At 42.5% G+C, this 12,940-nt stretch overlaps 2 protein-coding genes across 3 annotated transcripts in view; one reads left to right on the top strand and one right to left on the bottom strand.

The window, feature by feature from the left end:
• The window catches only part of LOC122973371 (NACHT and WD repeat domain-containing protein 2), a 45,236-nt gene extending 34,628 nt beyond the window's left edge, over positions 1–10,608 (bottom strand). Inside the window, exons 1-2 of one of the 2 annotated variants that reach the window (XM_044340820.1) lie at positions 10,426–10,608; positions 9,306–9,477 (exon numbers count right to left, since the gene is read on the bottom strand). In XM_044340820.1, coding sequence (XP_044196755.1) covers positions 9,306–9,477; positions 10,426–10,440 — 187 coding nt within the window. In that variant the 5' untranslated portion in view covers positions 10,441–10,608. The other variant, XM_044340821.1, reaches the window with a different exon arrangement.
• Positions 1–12,940, top strand: part of LOC122973373 — a 121,713-nt gene that overhangs the window by 12,490 nt on the left and 96,283 nt on the right. The window lies entirely within an intron of this gene.

Genomic DNA, 12,940 nt, shown 5'->3' with positions numbered 1-12,940 from the left:
GACTGACAAAGTAAACAAAAGTCATGAGACCAAACGTCACCAAATAAGAATGACGCAAGAAAAACAATGTACATGAGTTACACATATGTTTTCAAAAATGTTTTATCAAAAGGGTCTGAAACAAGCGTCAGCCATCTCGGCTTGAGGCTGAAGCTAATGCAGAGGCACCTCTAATAAGTTCACTGGTGATCACTTTGGAAATTATTGCTCTGCTAATAAAATTTGAAGACTTATAGTAGCTTTCAATGTCTGCTGTGTGGGTGTTGATTGACAGCTGTGATTTACTCCCACCTGCTGCTCTTCCCAGCTTCTGGACTCGCAACGAGGCGGACTATTGTCACAATATTTCAGCAAGTTTAATGTTACTTGATTACGTCTTATACCTTCCTTGTTTGCACAATTTAGCTAAAGTAGCTAGCATTAGCCCAAGTGTTCCCGGTGAGCTAGCATTAGCTTCAGTCCGAGGTAGCGTGGTGGTGAACATAAGGAGCAACTCTGGGCTTCAAACTGGCTCCAATGCCAACTAGTGGGTGACATCACACCTCACTACATCCATGTTTATGTACTGTCTATGAAATCAATTTTCTGTTGATCGACTAATCATTTCAACTCTAATATTATTCATGCCAGTAATAATGTCAGCACCAGATCAATGTACAGTACCAGTCAAGTTTAGACACATTTTCTTATTCAAGGGAATGTGAAGGTGTGTGCAAACTTTTGACTGGTACTGTACATGTGTACATGTGTAATTTTTAAATAAGCCCCCCCTTTTCACACTCATTTATCTAGAAGAGCCAGTACTGACACACACTGTTGAAGAATGTGGGATTATGCAGCATTACAAAGGCAGTGATCATATTGGACAGTCGGAGTGTCAGAGAGTGAATGCCCATGGCTTGTTGTTGTGTCCCACTTTCTTTCTTCCTCTCCTCTCTTTTTCACTGTCTTCCAAATGGTTACTGTAATTTATTTGGACAGACCCAGTCTCTTTCTCCCCTCGCTTTCTCTGAAGGGTGTGGATGGATTGTTAAAAACAGAACATGCCCAACAGAGAGGACCGTGTGACCAAAGTAGCTGGGTTGCACATGCACACATATGCGCGCACAAAGCACACACACGGTGGACGGACGGCGCGTGAACAGCCCCTCAGCCGCTAACCGTGTCATACGCGGCGTGAGTAGAGGAGCCCGCAAATTTAGTCTGACGTATCTTTCCCTCATCTATATTTAGTAAGGCTTTGGGCCGTGACCGTACATGTATCCGCCCACAGCTACCGGAGCAAAATGTCATATCAAAACCGAACGGCTATAATAGTATGCAAATGAAATAAATGGCAGTTGCTGCATCAGTGGAGCTCTCATCTCGTTCCATCAGTGATATATTACAGTACAATAAATGTAGGATATCTTTCAGTGACACAGGTGGCATATTATCTGCAAAAATAGCAGCTTTTATGGAATTTAGATTAAACTTGTTTTGGGAAGTGTTGCAAGGTAGAAAGGAATCCAAATATGCATCATGCTGTACTGTGTCTCGATGTGACCTGACAGACTAAACTGTGTTGTTGTTTGTATTGTGCTGATAACGGCAAGACGCCTCTCTCTCTTTCTATCTCTCTCTCTCTCTTTATTTTTTCCTTCTCTCTCTTTTTTTGTGGGATGATGATGAGTTATGGCAGCCTGACGTATGTGTTTCTGTTGTGTACACACCCACATGCAAAGGAACAAAGACTGGATGTTACATTCGCCCTGTTTCTCTGTGTGTGTCTCTGTGTCCCTCCTTCCAATTTTCTAATCTTTTTATTTCAATAGTGCCGACCAATCTATCTTTCCTTTTGAGATATGTCCTGTCAGCTCTCTATTTTTTCCTTCTCCCCTTACTTCCTTTTCTTTTCTCTGCTCCTCTCCTTGACCTTTAGGGAACTTATGGGCAGACAATTGAACAGAGAAATATAGCTAAATGTTCCTGGCTCTTCTTCCCATTAAGTGCTTAGTCTTTAATTGGTGAAAATAGTGAAAAACGCCCATCAGAAGTTGCCAGATTCCAAGATGACGTCTTCATATTGCTTTTTGTCCAAGATATTCAATTTACCACAATATAAAACACACTAAAGCAGCAAATCCTCACATTTGAAAAGCTGCAACTAGGGATTGTTTGGTATTTTTGCTTGATAAATGACTCGGATATCGACTAGTTGTCTCAGCTCTACTGCAGTATCAATGGCTAACAAGCCAAAAAGCTAAACCATTACTGCACTATTAAGTTAGTTATACTGACATTGCTTCAGCTGGTCCTTCATTCCTCTAGACAGCGGTCATTCTGCAGCTGCCCTCTCAGAGTCTCATCAACAAGGCTCTGACAAAGCAATCACTCTGCTCTCATCAAGCTACACCAACTGACACTCCAGAGCCACTTGGTATGCACAACTACTTAGAGATCTCTGATTAAAACAGAGAGAGAGAGTCCACAAGACAAGTGTCTTAGCAAATAGAACAACACTGTGACACAGTGGTCATCCATATTGAAATGGATGCTATGGTGTGTATGTGTGAGGTATCTGAGGTGCTAAAAGGGTTGGTTCATCATGTTTTGAGGTATCCACCTTGGAGATCCAACCAATACAATGGAGGTAAATGGAATTTGTTTTGTGGTGCTGACAGCGTTTTTAAAAATTTAGCAGCAATTTTAGAAACAGTGTCTCTGTTACGCTAATCTCTATAGACAGATATCTGCACATGAATGCAGGATATGTAGGCAACAGGATTTTGGTACCAGAAACGCTCTGGTTTCCGTTTGTAGTCCGAGTAGTATTGACCAACCACGTTTGTGCAGGCTTTGGTTCGCATGCAGGTAAACTGTCCGTATGGAAAGCAAAATCGACGGAACGCATTGGCTGAAATGAAATCTCAGAACCCATCGGCTATCATTTGATGATGATTTAGCTTTTTATTAGCTTTTACATATACACACACACACACATATATATATATTTGTTTATAGAGATTAGCTGATATTTCGTCTGGACAACAAACAATGACTGGCGCACACGAGAGGAAGTCTTGGCCCAGATATCTGTTATCCGCATATCCGCTGGCTACACCGGAACCCCTGAAATATTGGCCGTTGCCCCCAGAGGCTAAATTGTCGTCAGACAGATAGTCCTATGGGCTCCGATATTGCTGTTGCACTGGATAATGCACACTACACACTAAGAATGTGTCGATGTTTTGAGCAGCACAAACAGAATTCTAGTCACCACTGATTTTGTGTGGAAGCAGATATTTTTGAGTCCTATATCTCAAAACCTGTGCAGCTTTCTCCTTGCAGGTGAGACAGGAAGCAGTCGCATTAAACTCCACCAAATAAAAATAATTTGTCCACTTCTTTAGAAATTGTTTGTCATTTAGATCAATGTCTCTTTCAGGTTTGGGGGGGCTTGTGACCCCTGCAATTATGGTGAACTGACTCTTAAAGGAAGGGACATGCATCACTCTTATTTTAAATCTAAAACAAAGATACAAAAGAATGTCATGTATAGATGCCACTTGTAACTACAATCCATAAAGAAAGACATATTTTATAAGTCAGGATGTTATTAGTTAAAATAAGTGATTAAATGATTTGTAGATTAATTGATTGGTTGGTTGGTTTATCGCCAGTGAATTCATCATTTCAGTCATTTATCAAGTAAAAAGAGATCTATAGTTCTTCTCAAATATAAAGATCTGTCATTTTTCTCAGTTTTATATATTGTAAATTGAATATCTTTGGGTTACAGACTGCCGACATCATCTTGGATTTTCCAGCATTTTACAATCTAAAAGATTAACTGATTATTTGCAAAAATAATCAACAGATCAATTGACAATGAAAATGCTTTTTAATTGCACCCCTAGCTCCTCAGCTTCAGAGTTACCCCCTCTGTCACTTCTCTTGTCATGTATCGCCGCATTGCATCAAAACAGACCACACAAGACCAAGATCGAACCTAAACGTTTCTCACTGAGGATACACAGGGCTTGTACTCAAAACCTAAGTTCATGTAATTCAGTGTCCTTCACAAACCCTCTAATGTGCAGATCTGGACCTGCGATGATGCAAACGCGCAGTCAGTGAGCAAATCAATATTGAATGACCTGGAAGATGCTGAAGGCAAATTGCGGCTGTGTAAATCAGCCATCCATAAAGGCCAGATGTTCCTACATTTCCTGAGCACATGGAGACCTACAGGTTATTTGAATACCACTGAATCTGAGAGAAAGAAATCCACGTCAGACGCCTCTGGAGGTTATTGTGCCACCACCCATACTGGAAGTTAAGCACTGCAGGAAAACTGCAACGTACCGTAAAAGATGTTCATATGGGACTGGATGGAAGTAATAGGGGAATTCCCTGTCTCTCTAACTAATTTGCGTTTGATTGAATAACCATAACGGCAGTTGCACACACAACCGGTGTTGGTGTACACAACGTAAAAATGTACTGTAAGTTCATTGTGTAACATCTGTGCTGGCAGCTGTTGCCTCAAAAGCCACTAGTGGCATATTTACATTTACAAACTCGCTGTGCATTTGAAATCTCAATTACCATAAGCCATGATGACTTATTTTCAAGAACAAGGAAGCTGCTCTGCTCTATATAATAGGTAACCAATTGACGCTGTGTGCTTGTTATCTTGTACTTTACAAGGGTTTATATTCAAATCTCTCACCACGGTCAGACCAGTTTCATCATTAGTTTGGTCAGGCAGTTACATGAGTTATTATAAGGCTTCATGTTCATGGATGAGGAGGTAAGGTGTTTTTGCTTATTTTCATAACATAAGCAAGTTTGGAAGGCGTTGAGGCTCCTTTTTATATGTAATCATATGCAGTTTTAGGAGAGATATTTAGTCCATCAATCTCATTTACTTTCTCAGTTACACTGTTTATAGCATCTATTTCATAAAGCCCCACTAGGAACCTCATAGCCATATCATTTCATTTTATTTAGTCACTCTAGTTTTTAATCATGGAAACTGTCACTTTTAAGATGATACATCCTCTGTACGCAATATTTCATTTCTGTCAGTGTCCATGACATAGAAGATCTAGAAAATGAAGAGAATTAGTGTTAAATTTCAAGAAGAATTAAAGTGTGAGAGACGTGTTAAATATTAATATAATTGTTGAAGTCAAATAGCTACTTAGTTTTGGGAAATTTATTTGAATGTCTTCAGTGCAGTTACTCAAGTTTTTACAATTAAGTGTGATCTGAAAATGGATTATAGTTTGGAAAAAATAAACTTCTCCCAGTAAGTCCATAAATCCCTGCATTACTGGAAGCAAAATGGATACACAGATGTACAAATATAACACAAGTAATAGAGTGACAACTTAACACCCAAAACTAAAGAGAAATCTGGTGTTTGGACAGATTTGAATCTTAACATCACATTATATCGACATTGAGAAGCTCCTGAAATTAATACATCTTTGAAGAATAAATTGAATGAAACATTACTGGTGTTTAAGTGTTCATTCTCAATCTCAATTATCAGTATTAAGCACCCGAACTCTGTCTCAGCAGGGCTCATGATGTGCTAATAAAATAAAATTCCCATTAGTTAATCCATTTGCAAACCACACTTGTTTTCTAGAGGTTAATTACTGTATGTTGGTCACAAGTGGCTAATCAGTATGTGTATTCACTCAGGTGTATCTAGCAGGCTGCTTGCTATCATCGCCATCGTTCCCTGGTGAAATAGTTTTGCATTTTTGTTCCATCAAACGGTTTGAACACCCAGGGAGTTGGACGAGCGTGCAAGGGCAACTGCTGAATTTGTCAGAACGACGTCCTGCGGGTGCAGAATTGCTCCACAGCACTCTGGAAAACTCGGAGAGAGAGAGAGACAGAGAGAGAGAACGAGAGGTCACTAAAAGCTGCTGTCAAACTAGTCAGAGAAGGCTTCCTCGTTCCCTCCAGGAGAAGAGCGGAGACAAGGAGGAAGAGGACAACACAAGAGGGGAGAAATAAGCTCACTAGCACGCGTCATAAACTTCACATACCGCAGAATGAGGACGGGCTCGTCCAAAAATCTGGCACTCCCCGGCCCCCGAGAGCCAATTCATTAAACAAAAACCACCCTTCAGTCTCTCCACCTGTCATCTCTCCCTCTGTCCTCCCACTCTCTCCTTTGTTCTCTTTCACCAGACTCAAAAAAGTGGATGACAAAAGAGAGATTTTTGAGGAAAGAGTCCATCGAAACAATGGAAATCTGAGCTGAAAACCTACAACACGAACTGGGGAAAAAACATCAACAGAATAAATAAGAACAATGGGAATAAGTGTGTGGTGAAGTGTGATGTGATTAGTGGTCTCTTGTGGTCACATGCTATAGCTTTGACGGTGGTGCGTTGGAAGGGTAGATGATTTTATGCATCACATCCCTAAGGCTTCGCGCCTTTATCAACTTTAAACAGCTTAAGCGATAGCTTGCATACAAATAGCTGCCTGTAACACACAACCGACGCCAGAGCCCCCGAGGTGACTAAAACAAGGTAATGGAGTTGTCTTGATATGCTTATACGGATCTCCATGAACTCACACGTACACACGCGCACTCCCATATTGACAGATGAGACAGGCTGCATAATGCGCACAAATACACAAAAATAAATCATGTTAGGCTTTTCTCTGGTTTGTTGCCGCCGTCAGGCTACTGGCAAGAACAGATAGCTGGGTTTTTAATTGATCAGCTGCGGCCACACACACACACACACACACACACACACACACACAGATTCATCCACCTAAGCCAAGAACTTGAGTGATTCATTAACATCATGGAAGGAGGATGTAAATCCACTCAAATTAGTTGTTTGGCTTACATTTTGGCAAACACTTTAGAATACCTTAATACACTCTATATCACTGAATTGTGGAGTGAGTCCTCTTTTGCAGTATCCGCATGCCGAGCTGACATCTCAATCCACTCTCTTCTATCAAACCCATCTCAGAGAAGAAATGCACTTTTGAATTATTGTTGAAATTGTGTGTCATGCCCCTTATATTGACGACACAAACAAACACGGCGGCGCAGCGGGGACTGTGGCGCAGTTGTCTGTGGCTTTTGATTAAGGGCATTAGGGTCAGTATATTCAGCAGAGCCAGCACTATAACCAGAGAGCATATAAAACTCTACTTTGCTGTAGATCAAAGCAGAGAGTTCCCTCAGTCGCACAGACACAATAAAAAAAAAAAGTGCAGTTATACTGTTATGGTGGTGTGATTATCACTAAAGATAGCATTATTCACCCTTCAAGAGCACAGTGTCACAAATGGTGACATTACACTGTTATTCGCAACATGTATTTATTGAATTGTTATCCGGGTAGGGGAGTTTGTCAAAGCATTGGTGATCTTGTGTGGCCTGCAGCAACTCATTCTGCTTCATTCATTGCTTCCACTTTTTTTAGATTTGACAGAAATTGGTGAATATGTGCTCAGTGGAACCTGAACAGTGAATGTTGGGAAAGAGTTTGAGAGTTATTCATTCAATTTCCGAGCCCTGAGTTGCAGATACAAGCCAGCTTTTGGATCACAAGCAACACTAGTATACAGTGTAATGATGCTTATGGTGTCCTATAACCACAAATATATATAAGGGGAAATTGCAGAATGGTGCTGCTGAAGCCAAGAGAAGTTATCTTAGTGAAACACTGTCCACATGTGATTTGATGAATTTGACTGTTATTGATTGCCTGTCTGATCTGACCATGTTATACAGTAAGGCGAATGCCGTTTAAAAAAGTGCATGGATAGCTCCCTCTGGTGAACGTGGAGAAACAGGTGCTGCAGCACGACTGAGGGCAGACCTGGGTCACATTTATAAATAACTGTTTTGTTTTGTTTTATATGCATATGCTGTAGTACCAGCAGGGTGGATTTGTCACATAGGCAAGAAAAGATATGAAAATATATGAGAACAATCTGAATTTGTTTGAAAGCTATACAAATGCAACTGGAGTGAAAGAGAGAAAACTCCAAAACTCAGATCAAAACAAATGCCAAAAACGAAAGTGAACTTGTGGGGTGATTTAGCTGTGCGCCGTTTGAAGTGCGACAGAGTGCACCTGTATGGCTTCATTATTCAGATGTGACGCTGGATACCAGCATCTCGCTTCACTGGAAACAGCAGTTCATAATAAGCTCTTTTCACAGCTCAGGCTGAGATGCGTGTCTGTCTTTCCGTTTGTGCCGACGGTGTGAAAAGAACTACTTGGAATAACCCCCCCCCCCCTCCCCTTGTCGTTTTTCCATCCACGTGTAGATTGGAGCGTTAAATTCGTGCTGTGACGGGATGGTTTGAATGACTGAGGCAGCCACAGGTGGCTAAACAATGCCAGACTTTTTGTCTTTTTCACCGTCTGGTGCGGGCCATAACAGTGCAATAATCTTAGGTCGGTTCATTTTTTTTTTTTTTTTCTTTTTTCTTTTTATTTGATCCATAGCAATTTGCTCAGTGAGGGCAAAGAAATGACAGTGATGTATCGACAAAAGCAACCTCCCTTTTTTTAATCCTGGCATGCCCTCCGTCTCTGTCTCCCTCTCCCTCTCTCTCTCTCTCTATCTCATAGCCTACTCTACTTCCCTTGCCTTGTTTACTCCAGTTTTACCATGCCTATTTTTACCCCCTTGCCCAGAGGGCATATTCAAATACAGAGCTGCAACTGGGTGTCTCCCTCACGACCCAACTGTCTTGCACTCTGCTCACACCATGCACTCTGTGTCGAAAGCAATCTGTTGTTTTGTTGTGTTATCGGGATGGATCTTGCACCGATTTGTTTTTTGTCAAGTTGTCATGTGGCCTGATGTAACCTAATTTAAGGTCCACCAGGTTAAAGGGATCCTTAACAGCTTAATGCCTTGAGAACAGACTACACCTTAATCTGAGAGTCCTGCTATCTTCCAAAATAGACTTGACACTCAGTCTACACTGCAAAAGATCACAAGCTTAGAAAGAATTAAAAATAAAATATCACATCCAGATGCATTAACCTTGTACTTCAATATGCTTGAAATGATTTTAACAGAACTTGTAGGTGAATTTCACTTAACACCATTTTTTTAAGAATTCAATTACATTCTTATATGCACCATTAGACATTCATTTTCACTGCAAATCTAACACAAACCTCCTGAAAGTCTGTAATGAGTCACAGCAATAAAGCCATGTCTTGTGTCATTTGAGAGGGTGCAGGCTTGATGTGTGTGTGTGTGCTTGGGAAGGGGGATGGGGGGGGGGGGGGGGTCACGCTTACCGTCTGGGTTGGCACAGATGTAGACCCGGACGCTGCGGCCGGTGGGGACATGGTGCGGCGGCAGGGCGAGGATGTTGCCACTGATGGCCGCCCTGCGCAGCGCTGATTCCCGCGGGCAGGGCTGCCTGCTCCCCACTCCCGACGGCCACATGGGGGGCGACTTCCAGCGTGGCTGTGTACACACACACACACACACAGATAGAGAGAGAGAAGGGGCATGTATGTTAGCGCGGCCAGGGGCTCACACGCAGGCACATGGACAGACGTGCATGTTTGCGCGCAGATTGCCCTGATCCATCCACACACATGGGGCGTTAATTGTGGCAAAGGCATCTAAATAGCTTTTTCATTTGCTAATAACAATGCTCCTCTGGTTATTTTTCTTAAGATATCACTTTGAAATTAGCTTTGAATTAAAATGATATAAAATAGATGTAGTTTTGTATTTTATTCCAGGTTTAAGCGTGACAATAGGCAACCTTGCCATACTCATAACGCCCAATGCTACATACACACACACGCGCACACACGCACACACATCAGTCAAGTTAGGATGAATCTGCCAAACCTTGTCCAAACACAGGAATGAGATTGAAGGTGTTATTGTTATTGCATTCATGTAGTGGGGATGTAATAATAGGAGATTACGCACAGCCTACTACCGTCATGGTGCATGCGTAATTTGTATACATGTCCTTGGACGCATTCATGAATTTTCATGCCACTGTGGGGACAAACAAGACAAACAGAACGAGACGATACAAAACTGGAATAGACGAGCAAGGCAAGCATCAGTCGTATTCCCACCCCAGAGAAGATGCTTGTAAAGGCGAATAACCGCTAAGAATGGTTATTCCGCCGGGAGCAGATGGTCAAGTCGCTGGTTTTCCGGAGTTGGTCTATCCTGAAATCTTTGTTTCAAAGACGGAAAACCTCGAAAAAGACAACAAAAACAGCGGGGGGGAAAAGTTGGGTAGTCCACTACTGAACTCTACACAAAATCCTCTGAAAACAGACAACTACAATCACCGAGGCACCGCATCCACACCAGAGAGGACTTGGACTACTAGTGATGCTGGAGACAGGCACAACAACAAGGACACTTTTTCTTGTTGCTCACATTCATTCGCTTCATTTCGTGGCTTCCGAAAATATCCAAGCGTCGTGGACGGTAAAGGGAAAGTAAAAACGCCCATCAGAGTCGCTGCTGTGGCCGAGAGACGACGCCGGGAGACGGTAAGACGGACGCCGCTTGTCGGAGTGCTCCCCTTGGCATCCTGTTGTCTCTGCGAGCTGACCGAGCTCTGAGAGATGGAGAGTGGAGTGTGAAGCTAACTACAATAAAAGCGAGACTACCGGAAAGTCTTTTCAAAATAAATTAAAATAAAGGAGCGTTTTTACGCATGCGAAAAGCTTGGACGTAAAAGTAAAGTATCATCAGCAAAAATATTCCCCGTCATAAACATACAAAAACATTCACCTCTGTATCATTAAACGCATCTTTTTACCGGTTACTCACCTTGCTATATGCTCCAGAAGTTACGCTTTTACGTTGAAGGTGAAATTAAGTTCCGGCTTTGCTCTGACTGTGACTGTCTGATTTGACGGAGGAGACAGTGGAGATGTGGATGCTCTTTCTCTCTCTCTCTCTCTCTCTCCTCTCCGGTAGACAAGACTGGTGCTCACCCAGTCCCCTATTAAAATCGCGCTGGACCGCGAAGTCAGCAGCAGCGGTGTGGTGTCATCAGACCAACAAAGTAACGAGTCTTTCACCTTTCACCCAGTAAAACGTAGTCAAGTTGAATTATCCACTTAAAAGTTATTCCTATTCTCTTTCTCCATTTCCACTTGCCTATGCGATTATTCAACTTTAATGATAAAATAAGCATCCTTCTGCTCCCAAAGTAGAGAAACGGTCCTTTTTAATGTATAAGTAACGTGTAACGCGTTACCTGTAAGGATGGGGGGGATCAGCAGCAGCAGGAGGAGGAGGAGGAGGAGGAGGAAGAGGAGGAGGGGTTTGAATGAATTGCTTTATCGATAAATGTACCTCTGCTCTGCAGCCTCTGGTTATTCGCGCTGGAAGTTTAAGTGCATTGGATTTGTACTAAACGGAATTGATTACTGTGCTGTTCTTGTGAGGGGGGGGAACGCTGAACCATATATCCCCCCCACCCCCCACCACACACACACACACACACACACACACACACACACGCACACACACCACCACCACCTCTCACTCTCAGTGTTTCGCGGACAGCAGCAAGAGCATTTCTCTGAATCTGATGAAGAGTGTCTGTCGGCTGAACCTTAAGTTCAGCCTCTCGCACTAATGCTTTTTAAGTTATGATGGTATAAAAGAAGAATATCAGGCCTGCAGATGCATAAGGTCTCAGGCTAATATATCAACTGGGATTTTTAGAGACTTACAGATGAAAATAAGCATCTCTCTCAGATGCTTACATACATTTTTTACAGCCCCACTCATCTCTCCGTCTTCTCACATACTCAAGAGCTTTAATACAAAGCAAAGAAGAAAACTTGTTTTGAATACATCAAAAGCATTTTAAAGTAATGGAATGAAGCATGATAGACAACAGCGGAGAGACACTGACCCTGTTGGCAAATAGTTCTCCTTGTTGCAAATCAATAAATACCATCATGGGCGAAATGTGCACTGCCAATAGCAAGAAGCTACAAATCTTGCAGAGTACTTTCCATTTCATGCACTACATTAAATACAGAATATCCACATCTTACCCCATCATACGGACAAAGGATGTAACTAAAGTCAAGAGAGGACACATTAACATGACTACAAATGCCAAATTTAACACATTATTTACGTAAGATAAATAATTAGGCACCGGGTGACTTACTGTTCTGCTGCAGGTCTTGACGATGATTTCTAGGGCTCTGCAGGCTCACACCGACCCATTTAAGGCAGCCTGCAGGGCCACCAGCTCACACCAGAAACAAAATTCAAACTCCGGAAAAGCTCAAGTGGAGCGCTGTGGACCGGAGCCCTTGTTCCCAACAATGTTATGACCTTTCTTTACTTGATTGTTCCGCTCCCTCTCATAATCCCCAGTCAGTTAATCATGAGTGCACCTGCACTGGATTAATGCACCACAGTCTTACGGAAGGATGCACTTTACACAGCTTGTTGGCATGATGATGTGGTGTGGCGGACGAGCAATGTGTTTTTGCATGAGCAAGGGGGTGCTGCTGGAAATTCTGGGCCAGTAAAGATGTATGATCTCTTGCATGTCACAAGGTCTCCGTCCACTAATTTCCCCCTCTGAATCATTTAGCATCTCTCTCCAACTTGGTGCCCCCTCAAACACCTTTGGGTGAGTGATTGAGCATGTCTGCATTCCAGCATGTTTACAGTAATTGAAAGTAGTTGGGTTCATTGGTATGTGTGTGTGCTGGTGTCTCCCCCCCCCACTCCTCCACCCACCCACCCAAAACCCTGGACCGCTCTAGGCTAGTGTGAGTCACTGTGGTGACAAGATGTGATGTGTCACCTGGCGGACACGCAGACACAAAGGACAGACAATAGCTGTTCACTTGGCACACTTCCACACACACACACCAACTTCACAAATGGCTGGTGATGGATGGTTGTT

This window comes from Thunnus albacares, chromosome 22, assembly GCF_914725855.1.
Source record: "Thunnus albacares chromosome 22, fThuAlb1.1, whole genome shotgun sequence".
Classification (NCBI taxonomy): Eukaryota; Metazoa; Chordata; class Actinopteri; order Scombriformes; family Scombridae; genus Thunnus; species Thunnus albacares.
Note: the sequence above shows the minus strand (reverse complement) of the source record. Positions and strands in the feature narration are given on the sequence as shown.